This window comes from Hemiscyllium ocellatum, chromosome 6 (assembly GCF_020745735.1).
Source record: "Hemiscyllium ocellatum isolate sHemOce1 chromosome 6, sHemOce1.pat.X.cur, whole genome shotgun sequence".
NCBI classification, from domain to species: domain Eukaryota; kingdom Metazoa; phylum Chordata; class Chondrichthyes; order Orectolobiformes; family Hemiscylliidae; genus Hemiscyllium; species Hemiscyllium ocellatum.
Genome location: NC_083406.1, coordinates 102,213,898 through 102,236,665, shown reverse-complemented (window position 1 = coordinate 102,236,665; position 22,768 = coordinate 102,213,898). Strand labels below are relative to the sequence as shown.

Here is a 22,768-nt window from a genome sequence, read left to right as displayed (position 1 = left end):
TAATCATAATCTTTTTTATTTCTAATCGTCTTCTGTTTTAAAGATTGAAATTCGTAAGTCATTGTAAGTGTAGTATTCTTGACACCTTGTCTTCAAAAGGATATAAGAACGAACCAGAGAGGAGCATGAAGGATGATTCCAATATTCAAGAAAACTAACTAATTTGGACCTATTTCTACTGGAGAAAATCCAAATAATGCAGGTTTTCAAAACGGTGAAACACAGTTTTAGTCTACTCCATAAGCAACTGCTAAATAATATTACCTTGTGGTCACTCAAGGACCTTAAGTTATCTTGACAATGTGGCTTGAAAGTAGTTTTGGGATTTACATGTTAATGAATTGAAACCTGCAATCCAATTTAAAAGATGGAAGAGTTAATAGCAATCTAGGTTTGTTCAATATATCGCATCAGTTGTATGACACTATGATCTTTTGCTATAAATCCTGTGTCTTATGATCCTGCTCCATTAGCTACCTGACAAAGGAGCAGCGGTCTGAAAGCTTGTACTTTCAAATAAACCTGTTGGACTATAACCTGGTGTTGTGAGATTTTTTAAACTTTGCCCACCACCTACAAGGCAAAATTCAGCAGTATGATGGAATAGTCCACACTTGCCTCGACGAGTGTAGCCCCAAGAACATTCAAGAAATTTGACACCATCCAGATCAAAACAAAACAGTCTGTTTGATTGGCACATCTACGAACATTCAATTCCTCCATCATTGACACTGAGTAGCAGTGATCATCTCCAAGGTACACTGCAGAACTCCACAGAAATTCCTTAGACAGCACTTGCAAACCTACAACCACTACAAACCAGGGCAATGGCAGCAAATACATAGGAACACCATAACCTGTAAGTTCCTATCCAAACTCACCATCCTGACTTGGAAATATATTACTGTCGAGTTCAAGATCATCACAAACAGCATCGTGGGTGTTGCTGCACCAAGCAGTTCCAGAAGACAGTTCACCATCACCTTTCCAAGGGCAACAAGGGATGGGCAATAAATGCTGGCCCAGTAAGGGAATCCACATCCCATGAATGAATATAATAAACTGATGTACAATAATGCAAGTTTAATACTAACACAAATGGTGATCCATATTTTTTGATGTTACCTCAAAAGTCCACACATATATACGCAAATGTATTTATTTAGTCACACCTAGCAGACAGGGGTTTTGTAAAAGGCTCAATATAATTATTACTTGCTGTAGGTAGTTATCGAGCACATAGTACAGCTCGTGTGTTTTCATTGGTCCACATAAATAGACTTGTGCAACAGAAGTTTCTGCTGCCTACAAGTCATGCCTTCATAGGTGCTCACCAAGAAAACCAAATTAAATTTCCACCCAAGACAATGAAATTTGGTGGAAGACACAATTACAAAAGAAAAAGTTAAAAAAAAACTGAGAAACATATCTTACCAATATTGATTCTGAGCCAACTTAGCTCTGCAATATGGCTATAAGTATTACATTTTTGAGAAAGAGCCAAAACAGAACTGCAGAACAACTTTTATTTTCTCAGTAATGATCGCTTAATTCTGTGGACTAAGCTCTATTATTGCCACACACAATTTAAAAGAATGGAGAGCACACTGTAATTTTTACCACCAAAGAGCAGAATACTATGATCTCTAGAAATCTGAAATAAAAACACAAAATACTAGGAATACTCAGTAGAGTAGGCTGGATCTATGTAGAGTGAAACACAGTGAATGCAATTAAGTGGAGCTGAGTCCACGAAAAGATCAGCCGTGATCTTATAGAATGGTGGAGCAGGCTCGAAGGGCCGGGCGGCCTACTCCTGCTCCTAATTCTTACATTCTAATATTTCAGGTCAATGACATTCAATCAGAACTGGGAGAGTTAGACATTTAATATATTTTGAGCAAGGTGTGGCTAGGACAAAGAGAAAAATGTCCGTGATGCAGTAGAAGGATGGAGAAACAGAAATGACAGAAGAGTTAATGGGGTTACAGGGTTAAACAGAAAATTGAAGAAGAAATTAAACAATAGGTGAGTTTTTGCCTGAAACATCGATTTTCCTGCTCCTCGGATGCTACCTGAGCTTCTGTGCTTTTCCAGCACCACTCTAATTTCTAACATCTGCAGTACCCACTTTCACCTAAACAAGAGATGGGCCTAGAGTAGGTCTGAAAGCAAAAATAAAAGTAAAATCAAAACATACAACAAAAATGGAATAAAACAGCTTGGGAAACAAAGGGCTGCTCTCTGTGTAGTGCTATTATTCACTCTTCAAACCATCCAGCCCCTTCCCATCGCACTGCTCCATGTAAAAACAGACGTCACAACATTTTTACTTCTCTTCTCACCAAAAGACCAAATACTCCTCCCAGGTGAAGTAATGATTGCATTTGATAATGCTGCATCAATTTAGTCTACTACATTCACTGCTCAGAGTGATCTTCTCTAAACTGGGAAGATCAAGCAGAGTGGATGATTAGTTTGTGGAACACCTATGGCCAGCCCACAAGCATAACACTGGGTTTCATGTAACCAGTCATTTTAATTTGCCACCTTGCTCTCACACTGACATCTGTGTCTTTTGACTACTGCACTGTTCGAGAGAAGCTCAATGGAAGCTTCAGGAACAGCATTTCATCTTTCAACGAGGCACTGTGTAGCCTTCTGAACTTGATAACGAGTTCAGTAATTTCAGACCATAAGCTCCGATTTAGTTCACTTTTCTTTATATGTTTTGACTTTTCTCCTATTTTCATATTCAGAAATAGCACATTTGCTACCGTTGCTTGTAGGGCCAAACTCATCATTCAATCTTGCTTGTCCTCTGCCTTCACAGACATTGTTTTCATGTTGTCTCACCCACATCTTGTTTAAAATGCATTGACATATCTAATGTTTCTCAATTATATTGAATGGTCATTCACTTGAAGCATTAACTTTATTTCTTTCTACATAGATGCTGCCTGATCTGAGTAATTCCAAAATGGTACTTTTTTTTAAACCATCCTGTTTATAAAAATATTCATAATGACTGACATAATGCAATTATTACAAAGCAGAACTTAATTTAACAACTTTTGTGGAATTCATCCCCTTGTACATGCTAATGAGTCTAATACACACTGGATAGCAATTCCCACGACCTGCATGTTGGTCTGCAGTCCCAAGGCTAAAATGTTACTGTTTTGCACTTTTAACAATGGTTTTAACAGGTTAAGCTTCAAGTTCTTTATCTGAAGTGCCCTCCTTATGAACAATATAATAGAGTTCAGAAATTCAGCAGTTGGTACTTCCTCACAATGCTATCTCTGGAGCAAGTGTAGGCAAACTTCTCCCACAGAACTACCTGAAATACAAGAATGTTTAGAAAGATAAGCATATTAAACAATATAAAATTTGTCAAAATGTACTGTGCAGAGAGGCATCCCTGAAGTGGTGAACAATGACAATTCCCAAGATTGGTAACGGGAACAAAAACAGAAGGTGCAGGTGCTAAGTTATTAGATATATTCTACTAAAATCTTTAACATTCACAACTCAAATTTCAACTCAAAAATAATGATTTTGATATCCAATTATTCAGAAACTGAAAAGAGACACATTTTTAAAAAGTCACAAATCCCACGCTCTTGTCACCCCAAGGATTAAATGAAAGCCCAAACCACACATTGTAATTTGAATTAATGTTTTACAAAACTAAATTCTGTACTTTCATAAATTGAGGAAACTTGCCATATTTAATACTGGATATAAAATGATGCGTTTAATACGTTCCTGACAATGTAGAGGTTTTAATTTCCAATTGCTCATTGTTAAAAGCTAAAAACTCTAACTGACAGAAAAATTACACACCAAATTTTTAATGTTCATATTTGAGATAACCAAACATGATTGATAGAAATGTGAAGCATTATTGTTTTGCTTACCTTGTAAATGGGGTCACAGTCAGGCCCAGAAAATTCTATTACATAATCCTGATCCTGTTGAATGATGTAACAACTTCCATCACCTGAAACAGTAAGTGAGATAGGTTTGAAGGTTTGGCTGCTGGTTGGATAATTTCTGATCACCGTTTCAGAGCTGTCATGACACAGCTGTGGAGCAGGTGGGACTTGAATCCAGACCTCCTGGAGGTTCAGCTACTTTGACCATGCTCCAGTAAACAAGCCACATTATTACATAATAAAAGCAAATTACTGCGGACGCTGGAATCTGAAACCAAAAGAGAAAATGCCGAAAAATCTCAGCAAGTCTGGCAGCATCTGTAAGGAGAGAAAAGAGCAGACATTTCGAGTCTAACTGACCCTTTGTCAAAGCTGGGCTTTGACAGAGGGTCAGTTAGACTCGAAACATCAGCTCTTTTCTCTCCCTACAGTTGCTGCCAGACCTGCTGAGATTTTCCAGCATTTTCTCTTTTGGTTCCACGTTATTACATGTTTAATATATATTAACTTCCAGTTCGCATGAAACCATTTTATTTTAAGGTTACTCTCACACCTCACCCACTGCTTCAGTAGCTGCTTATTTGGAGGTACAGCTTCATTTTTTACGCACAAGCATGGCTACCATGTGTCAGCAAGGAACAACTGAATGGCTGTTACATAACTACAAGCTTATTCTTGTTCCCACAAGACAACCAGCTATCACCAACAGTCAATATGCGATCAGAAATATGACGTCTAGGTGATTGACCTTCTGTATTTTTTGTTTCCATAGTCTTCTTCATGCTTTCCTGGTCAGTTGACTTTGTGCTGAAAGGTCTCTTGGTTATCTATGGTCAACTTGCATACTTTCTTAGGATGAATTTGGTCAGTTTTCAGCTGAGCTACTCAACTTATCCAAACTATCAGACCTGCAGGTAATGAAGCAAGGAGTCATCAAACTCTGCTTCGCCAGTCACGGATCAGGGATGGGAAAGAATTTGGTCATGGGGGCCATGAAAGCAAGGATGAGAATTTTTTTAAAAAATCAAAGCTATGTCTGACTGCAAGGCGATCCAGTGTGGATCAGGGAGAATGGAGTGAGGTAAGTGCATGAGACTTGACACAAGGAAGGACACAGGCAGTAGAAGTTTGGATCTCTTCAAGTTTACAAAGGATAGATTGCAAAAGGCCAGCCAGGGGAGAAAGAAAAATTGTGAAAGCTTGAACAGTAAGTAGCTGCATGTCTAACATAATTTTCAGAATGGGCGTTTACTCACAACTACCTTAGGTTAAAGTCAGTTTCTAGACGATTACAAGCAATCAAGTACTTCAATTAGAGCTGAGGGTGGGACGGTTGAATAGAGGTTAAGGAAAGTAAACTGTTGATAGTGGAGAATAAGGTAGACGTAGATGGAAATGGATCAAATTATTATATTCTGTGTAGGTTATGGAATAGGTTTCTATACCTAAAGGTTTATTTATTTTTGTAAGAGACAAAATGACTGACGTATTTCCAGTTGAGACTGTTTTTCAATATTTAACTTGGATATATTCTAATATGATCACATTTCTTAATATGGAGCATGTTTCCTGTATTGACTTTTTGCATGTGTACCGAACAGATGGAAATTGAGAAACAAATGCTATCTTACCATGGCTGGCTATAAAGCCTTCTTTACAGGGCAACAAAGAAAGCACTGGGGATCCTGATCGATGGATCAACTGTAGAGGGGTTCTGCAAGGCAAAAAAACAAAGTGAGCTAAATCTACCTTTGTAAAATATAAACACACACTCCAGGAGATTGTGGCACAGGAGGCTTTTCTAGTAAGCACAATTTTCTCTGTCTAATGTAAAGTTATGGCATTCAATTCTCAACCACTCAACTCCACTTAGGAAATCAGGAAATAGGAGCAGATGACCATTTGACCCTCCAACCTGCTCTGGGATTTAAACAGATTATGCCTAATCACCTACTTCTACACCAATTTCCATTGGTATTCCCATTTCCCTTGAAATTATTAGTATCTAGAAACTTTTTTTTTGTCTTGAACATGCTCAGTGATTGGAATTTTCTATCCCAGAGGATTGCAGAAGCTCAAAGATTCACGAGTTTCAGTTAAGAAATTCCTCCTCATCTCGGTCTTAAATGGCCTGTCCCTTGTTTTCTAAGAATTTCATAAGTTTCAATGAGTTGATCTAATTCTTTTAAACTTCTCAGAATACAAACTCAGTTTACCCAAACTAGCTTCATAAAACAATCCCACAATTCCAGAATTAATCTGGTGAACCTCACTGCATTCATTCTATGGTAAGCAATCCTTCCTCAGATAAACTGTGCACAATACAGTTGCAGTCTCACCAAGGCTCTGTAATTGCAGGAAGCTAGCTTTGCTCCTATGCTCAAATCCCCTTGCAATCAAGGCAAATATACCATGTGTTTTTCTAACGGCATGCTGCAGCTGTGACTCATGAAGGAAGACACCCAGGTTCTTTTGGACATTAACACTGCCCAGCCTCAACATGGAGAAATACTCTGTCTTTGTTATTTATTCAGGTATATAAAGCAGAGTGTTGGAATAACTGGATCAATGGCAGAATGATAGACAGGTAGGGTACAAGAATTAGTGCTTGAATCAAAGCTGCTCACCATCTGTTTAAATGATCTGAATTGGGGGGCCAAATGTAATACTTCCAAACTTGACAGAAAACTAGGTGGAAATGAGTGGGCTAAGTGAATGGGCAGAAATACTCTGCTTTATGTTGGTTAACCAATTCTCAATCCCAAACAGTATATTATCCCCAAGTCTTCTGAAAACCCTTATTCTCCACATCCACTTGTTTTTTTTTAATCTATCCTATGACAAACCCAAAAAGCTTTCAACAGATTTGTCCAGCAGAATTTTTCTTTCAAAAATCCACATTGAACCTGCACAACCATATAATTATTTTCGAAATGTCAAGTTAGCATTTTTTTTTACAACACATTCTAACAGTCCTCTGACTATTGATGTTTAACTAACAGGTCTACAGTTCTCAGTTTTCTCTCTCCCTACATCCTTAAAGACAGGAGTAATATTTACTATTTACAGTCTGCTGGAGCCTATCTAGAATCAACAGAATTTTGAAAGATGGTCACCAATGCATCCACTATCCCTAAAGCAGCATTCTTCAGGATACAGATAATCTGCTCCAGCAGATTTATCAATCTGTGCTCTAATTAATTTTTCTACTTTATCACTTTGTTAATAATAACTTCTTTCAGTCCCTCATTTTTATATGTCCCTTGGTTCCATAGCATTTTCGGGTTTTTTCTTAATTCATTCAGAGGATGAGGGCATCTTTGGCTAAGGTAGTATTTATCCTTACACACTGACTAAGAAAGACACCATTTTGATGAGGACAACACATCCATCATAGGACAGGCTAAACAGAGACATGAATGGGAATTCTTAGAGGCCTGGCAGTCAAATAGAAACTCAGTCAATAAACATATCGATTTGGACCCCAGTTACCAATCTCTGAGAGAAAGAGCCAGAAATGATATATCACTCACTTTAACAGACCAAGGTACAAATAGAAAGAACACTAGCATTTTACCGGAGGCTCACTGATGATGTTACCTAGCATGGTGACGAAATATCAGAGAACAAACCTACCAGCTCAGTGAGCAAACTTATAACCTGAAGCTCAAGCTGAGCTACAACCCTTCTCTAAAATCGTAAACCAATATTTATTGTCCATCTCTGATTGCCTAGAGGGCAGCAAAGAGTCAACCACATTGCTTAAGTCTGGAGTCACATGTAGATGAGACAAGGTAAGGACAGCAGTTTCCTCCCTTAAAGGGCATTAGTGAAACAGACAGGTATTTACAACAATCGAAAATGACTCATGGTCATCATTACACTCCTAATTCTGATTTTGTTTTTCAATTCAAATTCCACCACCTGCCTTGGTGAGATTTTAAATCCCAACTTTATCTGGATCTCTGGATTAACAATCTTGTGATAATACCACTAAGCCATTGCCTTCCCAATTTTTCGTACCTTTATCCAAGTGATCAATGTTTCAGTAGAAGAGCATTGTGGGTTAAGTGACCATAACTCCATAAGATTTTGTGTAGTCACGGACAAGAGTAACCCTCAGGTAAGGGTGATTAATTCGGCAAGGGCCAATTACATCTAAATTAGGTGGGAACTGGGGAATGTGGATTGGAAGCAGTTATTTGAGGTCAAATCTACAATTAAGTTTTGGATGTCCTAAATTGCATTAAGGAAGATAATTCCCCAGGGCTAGATGGGATCTATCCTATGTTACTGTGAGAGCCAAGGGAAAAAAATAGCTGGGGCATTAGCAGATATCTTTGACCACAGATGAGGTTCCAGAGGGCTGGAGATCAGCCAATGTTATTCCCTTATTTAAGAAAGGAAGCCGGGATAATTCATGAAATCAGAACGCCAGTGAGTATGACATCTGTGGTGGGGAAACTCTTGGAGAAGATACCGAGGGACAAGATATATGCACATTTGGAAGAAAATGGACTAGGTACTGACAGGTAGCATGGTTTTGTACTGGTAAGGCCATGTCTCACCAATCTTATTGAATTTTTGAAGAGGTGACAAAGATAATTGATGAGGGAAGGGCTGTTGATGTAGTTTATATAGACTTTAGTACGATGGCAGTTTGGTACAAAAACTAAAATTACGTGGGATTCAGGGTGGGCTGGCAAGATGGATACAAAACTAGCTTGGTGGTAGAAGACACAGAGTAGCAGTGGAAGGGTGTTTTTTCAGCACGGAGACCGGTAACTAATGGTGCTCTACAGAGATCAGTCTTAGGTCCTCTGTTGTTTGTAGTAAATATAAATAATCAGGAAGAAAAATGTGGGTGGTCTGATTAGTAAGTTTACAAATGACAGAAAGATTGGTAGAGTTGCCAATAATGCCAACGACTGTGAAAGGAAACAACATGATGTGGATAGACTGGCAACTTGGGCACAGAAATGGCAGATGGAATTTAATCCAGACAAACGTGAGGTGATGAACTTTGGAGGTTCACATTTAGACACGAATTATACTGTAAATGGCAGAACTCTTAGTAACATTAACATACAGTCAGATCTGGGCATGCAAGTCCCCAATACACCAAACTTGGCAACATAGGTTGCCATGGTGATTAAGGTGTACATGGCCTGCTTGCCTTCATCGGCGAGGGCATGGAGCGTACGAGTTGGGAAATCATGCTACAGCTATATAAAACCCTTACTAGGCCACATTGAGGTATTGTGCGCAGTTTTGGTCACCACACTACCAGAAGGACGTGGAAGCTTTAGAGAGTGTGTAGAGAAGGTTAATCAGCATGTTGCCTGGTCTCGAGGGCATTGGCTATGAGGAAAGGGTAAAAAGACTAGGATTGTTTTCACTGGAAAGACTGAGAGGAGATCTGATAGAGGTCTACAAAATTATGAGGCATAGATGGAGTGTATAGACAGAGACTTTTCCCTTGGGTTAAAATTTCAATTACAAGGGGACCTAGGTTCAAGGTGGGGAGGAGTGGGGGGGGCAGGGGAGGGGTGGAATTTAAGGGAGATGTGAGGGGGAAGTTTTTCACACAGAGAATAGGAGGAGTCTGGAATACACTGCCAGAACAGGTGGTGGAAGCAGGCATGTTTGGCGATATTTAAGAGGCATCTTGATGGTAACATGAATAAGGAGGGAATAAAGAGATATGGACTGAATAAGAGCAGAAGGTTTGTTTTTTTCATTAAGTAAGGGCATAAGGATTGACATAGGCTTGGAGGGCTGAAGGGCCTGTTCCTGTGCTGTACATCTCATTTGTTCTTTTGTTTTCTTCCATGAAAGCAAACAAAGTAATTGTTTCATTTTTTTCACCATCCCTCTCTTTTTCATTGTAAATGCTCCTGTCTCCAACTGTAATGGACCATCACTGTCATTGCTAATCTTAGAATCTTCGCATCCCTACAATGTAGAAAGAGGCCATTCAGCCTATCAAGTCTGCACTAATCCACCAAAGATTTATTCCTGTTCCCTTTCCACCTAGACCCAAACCACCCATCACAACATAGGGTTTTTAACCACAGTTAGTCCATCAAACCTGCACATTATGGGACAATTTTTAGTGTTGCCAAACCTGCACATCTATGGACTTTGGGAGGAATGCTACATAGACACAGGGAGAAACTCCACATAGTTTTCCAAGGTTGGAATCGAACCGGGTTCCTCTGGTGTTGAGAGACAGCAGTACTGACCACTACGCCACTGCATTACCCACATCATTTGCTTTTAAAATACATAAATAAACTTTTAGAATCAGTTTTTATGTTGCTCACTAGTTTGTATGTTGTATTCTCTTTTTCCTTTATCAGTTTCTATGTCATCTCTTGCTGGATTCTAAATTGCTCCAAATCGTATCTTTCCAGCAGGCTTACAAGCTCCTTTGTTTGATGTATTACAATCTTTAACTTCTCTTGTTAGCAATAGCTGAATCTCCTTTCCTGTTGGGTTTTAGCATTTTAGAAGGGTAAATAATTGTTATTGACCATAAAATACGTTAAACACGAGACATTAGCTGTCTATTGTCATATTCTTTGCTGTATTTTTCCAATCCACCAAAACCTTAAATAATTCCACTTTCTCAGATTGAAATGAATATCATTTTCAAACTAAAAAGAAAACTGTGACACATTGTGATCTCTGTTCCCCAAAGATTTCTATACAGCATAGTTATTAATTAGCCCTTTCTCATTACATATTATTACAGCTAAAATAGCTTGCTTCTTAGCTGATTCCTCAATCAAGTGCTTTAGAAATCCATCTCATACACAGACTAGGTATTTACTTTCCAAAGCATTAGCACTGATTAAGTTTGTCCAGTCTACATATATCTCATCTATTATTATATTACCCGTGTTACATGATGGTGTATAACATTACCCTTGCAGTTTGGTGACCTGTAAGTAACTCCCACCAATGCTTTCCCCTTTGCTGCTGTTTAGCTCCACCCAAACTGATTCTTTTTCTTGACCCTTTACTCCAAGAGGATTCACATGTTCCTTGGATGCTGCCTGACCTGCTGCGCTTTTCCAGCAACACATTTTCAGCCCTTTACTCCAAGATCCTTTTTCACCAATTGATGACTTCATCCTTATAAACAAGGCTATCCTTTTAACCCCCACCCAATCCTTTCCATCCTAAATAACTAGTATCGCTAAATAATCAACAGCCAGTCCGGGTCTCTATTTAACCATGTCCAAATAACGGTAATTAAATCATATCCATTTACCTTGTCTGATCCTTAAAATCATATACCTTGTTAATTCTACACGCGTTCAAACAGAGTGCCTTTAAATTTGTTTTTTATTCTATTACTGCATTCTGGTTGTATTTGATGTCTGCCTTCCTTTCATCTATCTTCTAACTATGTTCACAAATGTTCTACTTTTTGTCACCAGTTCTGCTTCCCTCTGAACTGAACTCCCTCTCAGGCTCTCATCCCCTGCCAATCTTGAGTAACCACTCCCCAACCGCACTATCAAATCCTTTCTGACAATAAGTGATGGTTCTGTTCCCTCACAAACTGTTCCATTATTTATAAAGTGGTAGTTAGCTTCCTTAAAAAAAAACTTACTTGGCATTCAACCAATTCCCAATTGCCCTTCCCTTTTCAAGAACCAGTACCATATCTACCGCTCGGAACCCTGAACTTCACAAAATGCCTTCACCCTTTTCAACACCACAACAGTCCTAACCAAGTGACATGAATGACTACTTGGACGATGAGCTGTAACTTCGTTCCTATTCTGTGCAGTACCTATTACAGTTGATGACCATCTTTCCTCAATCTTTGTTGTCCAATTCCATGGAACTGCCCTTGCATGATGTAATTCACACCCATTTGAAGATGACCCCAGCAATCGCTGTTTTGCTCTCCTTCAAATAATATCCGAAAATCTATCTTCGGCATTGTCTTCTTTATCTACACATTGTTTTGCAGCATCAGCAGCAGCAGCATACAGTCAGTATTCATGTGTATGCTAATAGTATGCTAACTCTATACAATCTCCCAAAGATCCAATCTGTTACAATGTTCTCCAGTTCAGTATCTGCGAGAACAGAGCCTTAAACCTTGGTGCCCACAAGTGAAATTCTTTCCATTCTGTTCAACCCTAGTCTAACTTCAAACTCTACTTCCAAATGTAAGACCACTTACTTCTACTTATTCAAAAACTCCATCTACAAGCGGTCTGTTGCGTAGATCCTACTTAGTGTCTTTTTCACTTGATTTTTCTTTTGCAGACATTCTGATCAGCATTCACTTAATTATCCTTGCTTAGGTAAAATGGTCCCTATGTCTCCAGCATTGCCCATTTGAAATTCTGATATTTGCCCAAAAATCTCTCTTATGGTCACCCTATCACCACCCACACACCTCCAGCGTATTTATAAACAGATCCCACCATTAGCAGCACAGCATTCAGTGCTTTCAGTGCCACTCTTTTGAGCTCCCTAGCTGAACCTCTTTATTCTCTTAAAGACTCTCACACATCACTTAACTAGGCTGATCTGGTCAAATAAACTTTCTTCTTGCTTCTACTTAGAAATATGTTTGTGAGATAAGGACACTTTTGCAATTTGATAACAATCTGCAATAATAGTTATGAATACATACAATGATATGCTGCTTAAATACTATAGTGTACAATGAAAATGTCATGTTGGGGTCATGTGACCCAGCCCGTGACAAAGGCATTTTCCAATGAATTATAGAACAGCTAAGGCATAGATGGAAAATACAAATTAAAACGTATTTAAATATTAAAACTTCAAAGGAATTTTCTCCAATTCCCCATATGATTTCCACAAGCTAAAAACCAAATTTAAAGATATTTGCTAAATTTAAGTGAAAAGAATAAGCATGTTTTTCTTGAGTAGTGCTAGTTTATATCAACTAGTTACAAAATATCATTAAGTATCTACTACTTAATGATATAACTTATAAACAAACTATTTGGTCTAACAGGCAAGTGTTTATGCTCCACACAAATCTCCTCACACCCTTCATCTAACAACAGCGAGTCTAGAGACCTTTATCTCCTGGTATTAATCTAGCTTCCCCTCAATTCAAGAACTACTCATTTCAATCATCCCTTTCACAGTGAATTCCACTTTTTTCACCATCCTTTTGGTATTAACTGCACCCCAACCTGGTGTCATCCTAAAATTTGAAATTGTACCTTTGATTCCTCACTGCAAATCTTTTATGCGAATAGTGAACAAGTGTTCTAGCAATGATCCATGTAAAACACTGCTTTCTATCATTTACCAATCTGTGTTTTTGAAAGATTTTGTAGAAGTGGGACAATATAATCACAAAAAGAACTGAACATCCAAGCTAACCACCAAGTTGATTTAGGGTATTACCACACAGCATACTTACTTTGTGTTTCGAACATCCAGCTGATAAATGTTACCATCCTGTGTTCCTGCGAGGATATATGTACTTGAAAGGAAGGTACAACAGTTGAAAGCATCGGATCCCTCAAACATAAATATCTGAAAATTCACAATACAGAAATACGTCAGGTAAATCTGTTGTTTTTAAGACTGAATGTGTTAGGGCTTTGAGGTATTTGTTGGCATTTCTAGATTTAAAAAGATATCAAGAGACATTATGATTACACTCCACATTCCTCAAAAACAAAGCTCATTTCAACCTCAAAGGAATACCTCTGCATAGATTTTTTTTTGTTTTATCAGTTCTTCTTTCCTTTTGCAAAAAGTAATGTCATCATTTTTAATTCCTGTCACATTCCCTGACAAAAAGAACTGCTTAGAGACAAATACAAGATTGCAGCTCAAGCTGCCAAACACATTTAATTTCCCTCAGGAGAACTCATGACACAACCCACCAGATTAAATGATATTAAATCACAACATAAATTGGCATTCAGCATTCATATCTAACTACATGCATTATGGTGGTCTTGATATGATCTTAAATATTGATGTAAACACTAAAACATTTTAAGGCATACATTCCTACAAGTTTCTTTTATTGTAAATCAATATGCGAAGCATGAATGTATCAAAACAGTTTCAGCACAGAATAATGGAGGAAAGGAGCCTTCATTCTTGCACTGAATGTTTTGTTTGTATAGTACTTTGGTATTTGCGTTGAGTTATATTTACTTGAACTACTTTTTGTTCCCTATCCCACTGAAATATCTGTGCTATTTTCATAACGTGTTTTACTTTTATGTGAACTACTATCATTATATTGATTTCTGCTCAGTCCAAGAACCATAAAACAATACAGCAATACCACTTGCTCTGGCTCTTATAAAGGGCTAAGTTGACCCATCTGCCTGCCCTTTTGCGCAGTAGCCCTGCAAACGTATCCCTTAAAAGCATTTATCTAACTCCCTTTTGAAAATGATTAATGAATCATTTTCCAGCTCCCTTTCAGGCATTGCATTCCTGATGAAAACCTTGGTTTAAAAAAACTCTTCATCTCAATTCTATTAATTCTACCAACCTGTGTCTTCCGGGTATGGACCTTTCTTATGGAAACAGTTGCTTTTTATTTGCTATATCAAAATATTACAGAATTTTGAAAGCTTCTATCTAGTATTGGGCAATGAAAAAGGATAAATTAATAATCGTGCTGTAAAGGAACTGTTGGGAATACTGATCATAATATGAGTGACCAAATCACTTTCAAATGTAACAATCAGAAACTATGATCTTAAATCTATACAAAGGAAATTGAAGGTATGAGGGACAAATTGACTATAGTGGATTAGGTTGTCAGAGTCAGAATTACATATCTCTTTAAGGCTCAAAAATGTTTTCTAATCAACATGTTCAGAGATGTTATTACACATCCTCCGCCATTGCTGCCACCTACAAATGAACCCCACCAACCACCAGAGATATATTTCCCTTCCCAGCCCTACCCACTTTCCATGAAGACCATTCCCTCCCCGACTCTCTTGTCAGGTCCATGTCCCTCACCAATCCACCCTCCCCTCCCGGCACCTTCCCCTGCCACTGCAGGAATTGCAAAACCTGTGGCCACACTTCCCTCTCACCTCCGTCCAAGGACCCAAAGGAGCCTTCCACATCCAGAGTTTTACTGGCACTTCCACATGTCATTTACTGTATTTGTTGCCCCCGATGCAGTCTCCTCTACACTGGGGAGACAGGACGCCTACTTGCAGAGCGCTTCAGAGAACATCTCCGGGACACTCACACCAACCAACCCACTGCCCCGTGCTGAACACTTCAACTGTCCCCCTACTCCAACAAGAACATGCAGGTCCTGGGCCTCCTCCATTGGCACACATTAACCACCTGACGCATGGAGGAAGAATGTCTCATCTTCTGCTTTGGGACCCTCCAACCACTTCATTAACATAGATTTCACCAGTTTCTTCATTTCCCCTCCCCCCACCTTATCATTCCATACACATAGTACCCTCTGTGTGAAAGGTTTGCCCTTTAGGTCACTTTTATATCTTTACCCTCTCACCCTAAACCTATGCCCTCTAGTTCTGGACTCCCCCATCTCAGGGAAAAGACACTGACTATTTATCCTATTCATGCCCCTCTTGATTTTATAAACCTATTTAAGGTCACCCCTCAGCCTCCGATGCTCCAGGGGAAACAGCCCCAGCCTATCCAACCTCTCCCTATAGCTCAAATCCTCCAACCCTGGCAACCTACCTGTAAATCTTTTCTGAACCCTTTCAAGTTTCACAACATCCTGCATGCAATATTCCAAAAGTGGCCTAACCAATGTCCTGTACAGCCACAACATGACCTTCCATCTCCTGTACTCAATATTCTGACCAATAAAGGAAAGCACACCAAATGCCTTCTGCACTACCCTATTTACCGTGATTCCGCTTTCAAGGAGTTATGAACCTGTATCCCAAGGTTTCATTGTTCAGCAAAACTCCCTAGGACCTTAGCATTAAGTGTATAAGTCCTGCTAAGATTTGCTTTCCCAAAATGCAGACCTTGCAATAATCTAAATTAAACTCCATTGGCCACTCCTCAGCCCATTGGCCCATCTGATCAAGATCCTGTTGTAATCTGAGGTTACTTTCTTCGCTGTCCAGCACATCTCCATTTTTGGTGTCATCTGCAAACTTCCTAACTATACCTGTCATTCTCACATCCAATTCATTTATATAAATAACAAAAAAGAAGTGGAACCAGCACCGATCCTTGTGGCACACGACTGGTCATGGGCCTCCAGTCTGAAAAACAACCCTCCACCACTTCCCTCTGTCTTCTACCTTTGAGACAGTTCTGTATCCAAATGGCTAATTCTCCCGGTATTCCATGAGCTCTAACCTTGCTAACCAGTCTCCCATGGGGAACCTTGTCGTACGCCTTACTGAAGTCCATATAGATCACATCTACCGCTCTGCCCTCATCAATCCTCTTTGTTACTTCTTCAAAAAAAAACACAATCAATTGTGAGACATGAGTTCCCACGCACAAAGCCATGTTAACTATCTCTAACCAGTCCTTGCCTTTCCAAATACATGTACATCCTGTCGCTCAGGATTCCCTCCAAAGACTTGCCCACCACCAAAGTCAGGCTCACCGGTCGATAGTTCCCTGGTATGCCCTTACCACCTTTCTGAAATAGTGGCATGTCAGCCAACCTTCAGTCTTCTGGCACCTCACCTTTGACTGTTGATGATACAAATATCTCAGCAAGGGGACTAGCAATCACTTCCCTAGCTTCCCACATAGTTCTAGGTTACACCTGATCAGGTCCTGGGGATTTATTCACTTTTATGTGCTTCAAGACATCCATCACTTCCTTCTCAGTAATATGGACATTTTTCAAGATATTGTTTGCTGAATTAACAACATACAGATTTGGCAGTGTTCAGACATGCACAATAGCATCTCAAGAGGAAAAAAGAGCCAAGTTCTTCAGGGGTGCTTGTGATGCAGTGCACTGACACTACCTCTGGGAAAGGAGGCCAGGGTCCAAGCCTCAACTGCCCTCGAGTAGTGTACATCTCTGAGCCGAAAGATTAGAAAATGTTTAAAACACAATAAAGGGGGGTATCACAGTATAGTGGTAGTGTCCCTACTCTAAGCCAGGAAATCAGACCACATTTGACTGGGTGTGATATCGAGAAGCCTTAGCAAAATTCGAGTCAATGAGAATCAGGGGTAAAGTACTTAGACTAAGATTGTGGTTGTTGGAGATCAGTCAGTTCAGCTCCAGGACATCTCTAAGGTTATTGTCCTCAGGGTACTGTCCTCACCCCAATCATTTTCAACTGCTTCATCAATGACTTACCCTCCATCATAACGCCAGAAGTAGGGATGGTCACCGATGACTGCACATTCAAGACAATATCCAGGCTTGGGTTAAAAAGTGGCAAGCAACATCTACATTATACAAATGCCAGGCAATGACCATCTTCAATAAGAGACAATCTGATTGCCCCATGACATTCAATGGTGGTACCTGCACCGAATTTCCCAATATCCCCATTTTCAGCATTATCATTCAACAGAATCTTAACTGGACTAACCATACTTTAGTTGTCTAAGTAACATGATCCAGTGACGGTTTCATTTTTTAAAAAATGTATGAGGAGAAAGGGCTAGTTGTCCATAACTCTGAGCCAGAACTCCTAAGTTCAAATCCTACCTGCTCAAAAGATGTGATATAACATAGTATGAAGTTGAAGATGTGTACTGCACCTTTGAGAGAGACAGAATGCTGTTCTGGACTAAGAGATTACAACAGTTGTGTACATGATGAGATGGCAGTTCCAGAGTGGACTGGAAAATTGAAAATATCTAACATTTGGCTGTGAAATAGATATTCCTGATGAAGGGCTTGTGCCCGAAACGTCGAATTTCCTGTTCCTTGGATGCTGTCTGACCTGCTGCGCTTTAACCAGCAACACATTTTCAGCTGTGAAATAGATACATGAATTTTGGTTGCTGTTTGGACGACAATTCGAACTTAACTAGTTGAAATTATGCACCAGGATACTAAAATCCAATTGAGTTTGAACTTATTGTTTTACCAATAAGTTGGGGATATAAGAGTACGGACATTTTGAAAATTGGTCAGAGTGCAACTGCTGTAGAAAGAGTAATTCCTGGAGAGCTAATTACCCATATTTAACATCTTGCCCTCAAAGAAATTAGAAAACACTCTGCGGTACCTTTTCTGGTGAAACATATCCAAGTTAAAAAGACAGACAATGACACGGAGATTTGCAGCCAGAGAGTGAAGACACAGACGACAACAGAGACTGTGGGGTTTTGAAATTAAGTTGATGTAATTTTAATAACTGTCTTATCGGAACAGCATATTGTTATAGAGTTGGAGGCAGATAGTAAGCAGTTAAGGGGGGCTTAGATTTATGATTAGTTTTTGTTTAATGTTCACTTTTAGAATTAGAAAATAAACTGATGTTATTTCTTTAAATAGTGGGATTTCAGAATTCACTGTCACTAATATTTCAACAGATTATGAGGCGAGCCTTTCTGGTTGTTAGGTTTAATTAATAGAGGGATTCATTTCCATGTCGTAACACATATCTGAACAGGTTGATTTAAATATATCCAGATATGACTATTTGAAAAGAGCTGAGTTCCAGGGCTCTTGTGATGCAATGGTACTGCCCCTATACCAGGTTATAAAAGCCCAGGTTCAAGTCCTACCCACTCCAGACATATCCAACTAGGTTGATTGCAAATAATATGGGCTTTTGAAATGAGTTTAAAATATGGTGATAATTAGACTTTCTGAAAGCTTTTAATATGGTTCCACACGAGAGATCAGTAAACAAAATTAGAGCACATGGAACTGTGGGAAAATATACTGGCACGGATTAAGAATTAATTAACAGGTAGAAAACAGAACATAGGAACAAATGGGTCATTTTCAGATTTACAGGTTTAATGTGGAATACCACATGGATCAGTGTTTGGGCCTCAGCTTGTCAGAATTGTCATACTAATGACATGGATATAGGGATTACAAGTTATATTTCCAAGTTGCAGGTGCACAACTTGTTGGGAGCGGGAGTTGTGAGCAGAAGGCAAAGACACTTCAAGGGAATTTGGAGAGGCTAAGTGAATGGGCAAAAAGCTGCCAGATGGAATACAATGCTTTCCACACTTGTAGGAAAAACAGAAATAACAATACTTCTTAAATGGCAAGGGATTGGAAAGCACTGAATTTCAAAAAGGGCCTGGGTTTCCTGGTCCATCAGTTGCTGAAGTTTACCATGCAGGTACAGCAATCAATTAAGATGGCAAATAGTAGGGAGCCTTTATTATAAGAGGATTTGAGCATAGAAATAAAGATTTCTTACTGCAATTATACAGAGCCATTTTTTGAGACCATACTTGAAGAAATGTCTGAAGTTTTGATCTTCTTGCCCATGGAGACATATGCTTGCCATAGAGGGAGTGAAACAAAGGTACACCAAATTATTTCCAGCACCGGACAGATAGTTAAGAGGACTAGGTCTTTATTCTTGAAGTTTAAAGGAATAAAACAGGCACAGAAAATTCACGGTAGATGCAGGAAGGATGTTTCCTTAGCAGGGTATCTAGAATCAGGGAACAGAGTCTTAGAATATATTTAGAACGGAGACCAGTTGTTGAGTATGTTCAAGATTGACATTGATAGATTTCTACAAATTAAAAATGTTAAGGGATATGGGAATAGCACAGGAAAATGGTGTTGACATACATCATCTCACCAAATGGTGGAGCAGGCTCAAAAGGATTGAATGGCTAACTCCCATTAACTACCTCTCTCGAAGGACACAATTCACCAGCTCCTCCAATCCCTCCTTGTAACTGAAGTTTTGAATTCTCATACCAACTCACTGTCAACTTTGTACTGCCCTAAAGCTTTGACTTCTTTCCGAAAGTGCATTGCAGAAACTGACTACAATAGTCCAGTTGTGACCTAACCAGCGATTCACGAAATAAACTTCTTGCCTTTGCATTCTTTGCTTCTGTTTATAAAGTTTCAATAGGTTGCTTCAGTGTGCCACTAGTTCCAATCATAATGTTAGTAACCAGAGTTTAAGCTTTTAATTCTATAATTGTACCTTATCACTTGGCGATATTTATGGTGTTCTTGGTTTGATTCCAACTGAGTGCTTGATTTGGAAATACATGTGGAAACCCATGAATTTAAATAAAAATAAATTATCTCATCCATAATTTAAAAGCTGAAACATTTTATTAATCAAATATTAATCCTTCAAGCAACATCTCTCAAATAGATCATCTGGTCATTAACTCATTGCAGTACCTTGCTATTTGCAAATTGACAGCCACATTCCCCACATTACAACAGTAACTACCACTTAATGGCTATAACTACTTTAATTTGAGCCGAAGTCTCAAAACCTGTATTTTATATTCAAGCTTTTCCCACGTTATTACAGTATGCACAATCTGAATCAATATATCAGGTTAGCATAAAAGGTTCAATCTTACAAACAATAAAAAGCACTTACTGGTTGTCTACTGAGAAGTCCAATGCTCTGCAGTTTTCTGTCTTCACGGGCTAAAAGTAACAATTTTCCCTCCGTCCCTATTTCACGCTCACCTGGTAAGCAGAGTTTGATTTTAAAATATGATATAATTTGAAAAGAATAATATTTCAACCATGAATTAAATCAACCGTATGGATGCCCACATTAATTTGAAGACCTCAACATTTTTGTGAGCTATCATTCACTATTAGCAAATACCATGTTATTAAACATAATATATAATGAATATTTCTTTGCATAATTTCCATCAGTCATTTTTTCTTCACAATGGTACATACAAGTAAAAGCACATACATCACAGCATAAGAATATAAGAAATAGAAACAGAATAACCTACTCCACCATTTGCAGAAAAACATAAGTCTTTTGGTGCAGAAATTGGCCATCTGGCCCATCATGTAAAAGATCATGGCTCTTTAATTATGATTTAGTGCCATTCTCCTGCTTTTCCTCCATACCCTAACATATTGTAATATTCAAGTCACTTCTGGGCAGTGCATTCCAAATCCAAACCATAAAGCTTTTTGCTACTTTCACAAATCACTAAGCCTGTGCGCTCTCAGTCCTCAATTCCTTCATGGGTGAGAATAGTTTCTTTCTATCAATTCTATCCAGACCTCATGATTTTGAAACCTTCTGTTCAATCTCCTCCTAGTTTTCTTGTTGCTAAGGAAAGCAATTCCAACCTCTCCAATCTCTTCTCATCACTGAAGTTTTTCATCCCTGGAACCATTCTTTTAAGTTTCTTTTGCGTCCAGTACGTTCCCATCCTTCCTACAGTCTGGTAAAGATGGTTAGCTCAATTGGTTGGTTGGCCAGTTTGCAATGCAGAATGACACAAATAACATGGGTTCAATTCTTGCATCTGCTGATGTTACTATGAAGAGCTCTCCTTCTCAACCTTTCCACCTGCCTGAGGCATGGTGACCCTCATGTTTAAACACCTCTATAATGAGAGCAGCCCTGTCATCTGGTAGATCTATGGTGACTTTACTTTTGTAGTCTGGTGCACAGAACGGCACACAATACTCCAGATGAGATCTCAGAAGAGTTCTGTACAAATCCAGCATAATCTCCTTGCTCTACAGCAGGTAATATGGAAGACAAATAGAATATTAACATTTATTGTGAAAGAAATAGAGTATAAAAGGCCTTAGTGAGATCACACCTGGAGTACTGCGCACAATTTTGGTTCTCTTACTCGAGGAAAGACGCAGTTACATTTGAGGCAGTTCAGAAGAAATTTGCTAGATTGTTCCAGAGATAAGGGGGCATGTCTTATGAGGAGAGATTGCATAGTTTAGGCCTATACTCTCTGGAGAATGAGGGGAAATCTAATTAAGATATAGAAGATGCTTAGGGGGATTGACAAATTAGATAAGAGAAAGGATGTCCCCTCAGGTCAGCAATCTAGAATAAGTAGTCATAGCTTTAGGATAAAGGGTAGCAGATTTAAAATAGATGAGAAATTACTTCTCTCAAACAGTCATGAATCTGTGGATTTCACTACTCCAGAGTGTGGTGGATGCTGAAAGATTGAGTACATTTAAAAAGAGGAGCTAGACAGATTTTAATTAATCGCTGATTAAAGGGTTTGAAGACCAGGCATGAAAGTGGAACTGAGGCCAAGATGAGATCAACCATAATCTTATCAAATGGTGGAGCAGGCTTGAGGAGCTGAATTGCCTACTCCTAGTTCTTATGTTCTTGTACTCTACATACTCTTGTACTTTATTAATAATGCCCAGAATACTGTGTGTTTAATTAACTGTTCTCTCCACCTGCCATCTTCAATGATGTACATATATACCCAGGGCCCTCTGCTGTGCATCCTCATAAGAATTGTCTCTCGCATATCTTATACTGTCTGTTTATGTTCTTCCTACTAAAATGCATCACCTCAAATCTTACTGAACTTCATCGGCTACCTAGATGCACATTCTACCAACTTCTCTGTGCTTTTAAGTTGTACGCTGTCTTCCTCAGCACTTACAAGTTTGTATTCGTCTGTAAACTTTGAAATGCTCCCCTGCACATCAAGATCTAGATCTCTAACATATACATCATTCAGTACAATTACGGCTGATCTTAAGCTTCAACACATCTTTCCTGTCTAGTTCTCATATCCCTCCATTCTTTGGGGTACAATGCTCTATTGGTCTCAGCCTTGATGCTCAATTATCATCACTGGTAGTCCCTCACAGTCGATGATGACTCACTTCCACCTTCAGTGAGAGTCCATAGGTTGCTGTACAG

At 38.9% G+C, this 22,768-nt stretch overlaps 1 protein-coding gene across 1 annotated transcript in view; it reads right to left on the bottom strand.

Moving 5' to 3' along the window:
- Positions 1-357: 357 nt before the first annotated feature.
- Positions 358-22,768, bottom strand: part of LOC132816841 (proteasomal ATPase-associated factor 1-like) — a 48,558-nt gene continuing 26,147 nt past the window's right edge. The window contains exons 8-12 of the mRNA XM_060826819.1: positions 20,474-20,565; positions 13,375-13,490; positions 5,573-5,655; positions 3,924-4,006; positions 358-3,343 (exon numbers count right to left, since the gene is read on the bottom strand). Coding sequence (XP_060682802.1) covers positions 3,266-3,343; positions 3,924-4,006; positions 5,573-5,655; positions 13,375-13,490; positions 20,474-20,565 — 452 coding nt within the window. The 3' untranslated portion in view covers positions 358-3,265. The remainder of the gene's footprint in view (positions 3,344-3,923; positions 4,007-5,572; positions 5,656-13,374; positions 13,491-20,473; positions 20,566-22,768) is intronic.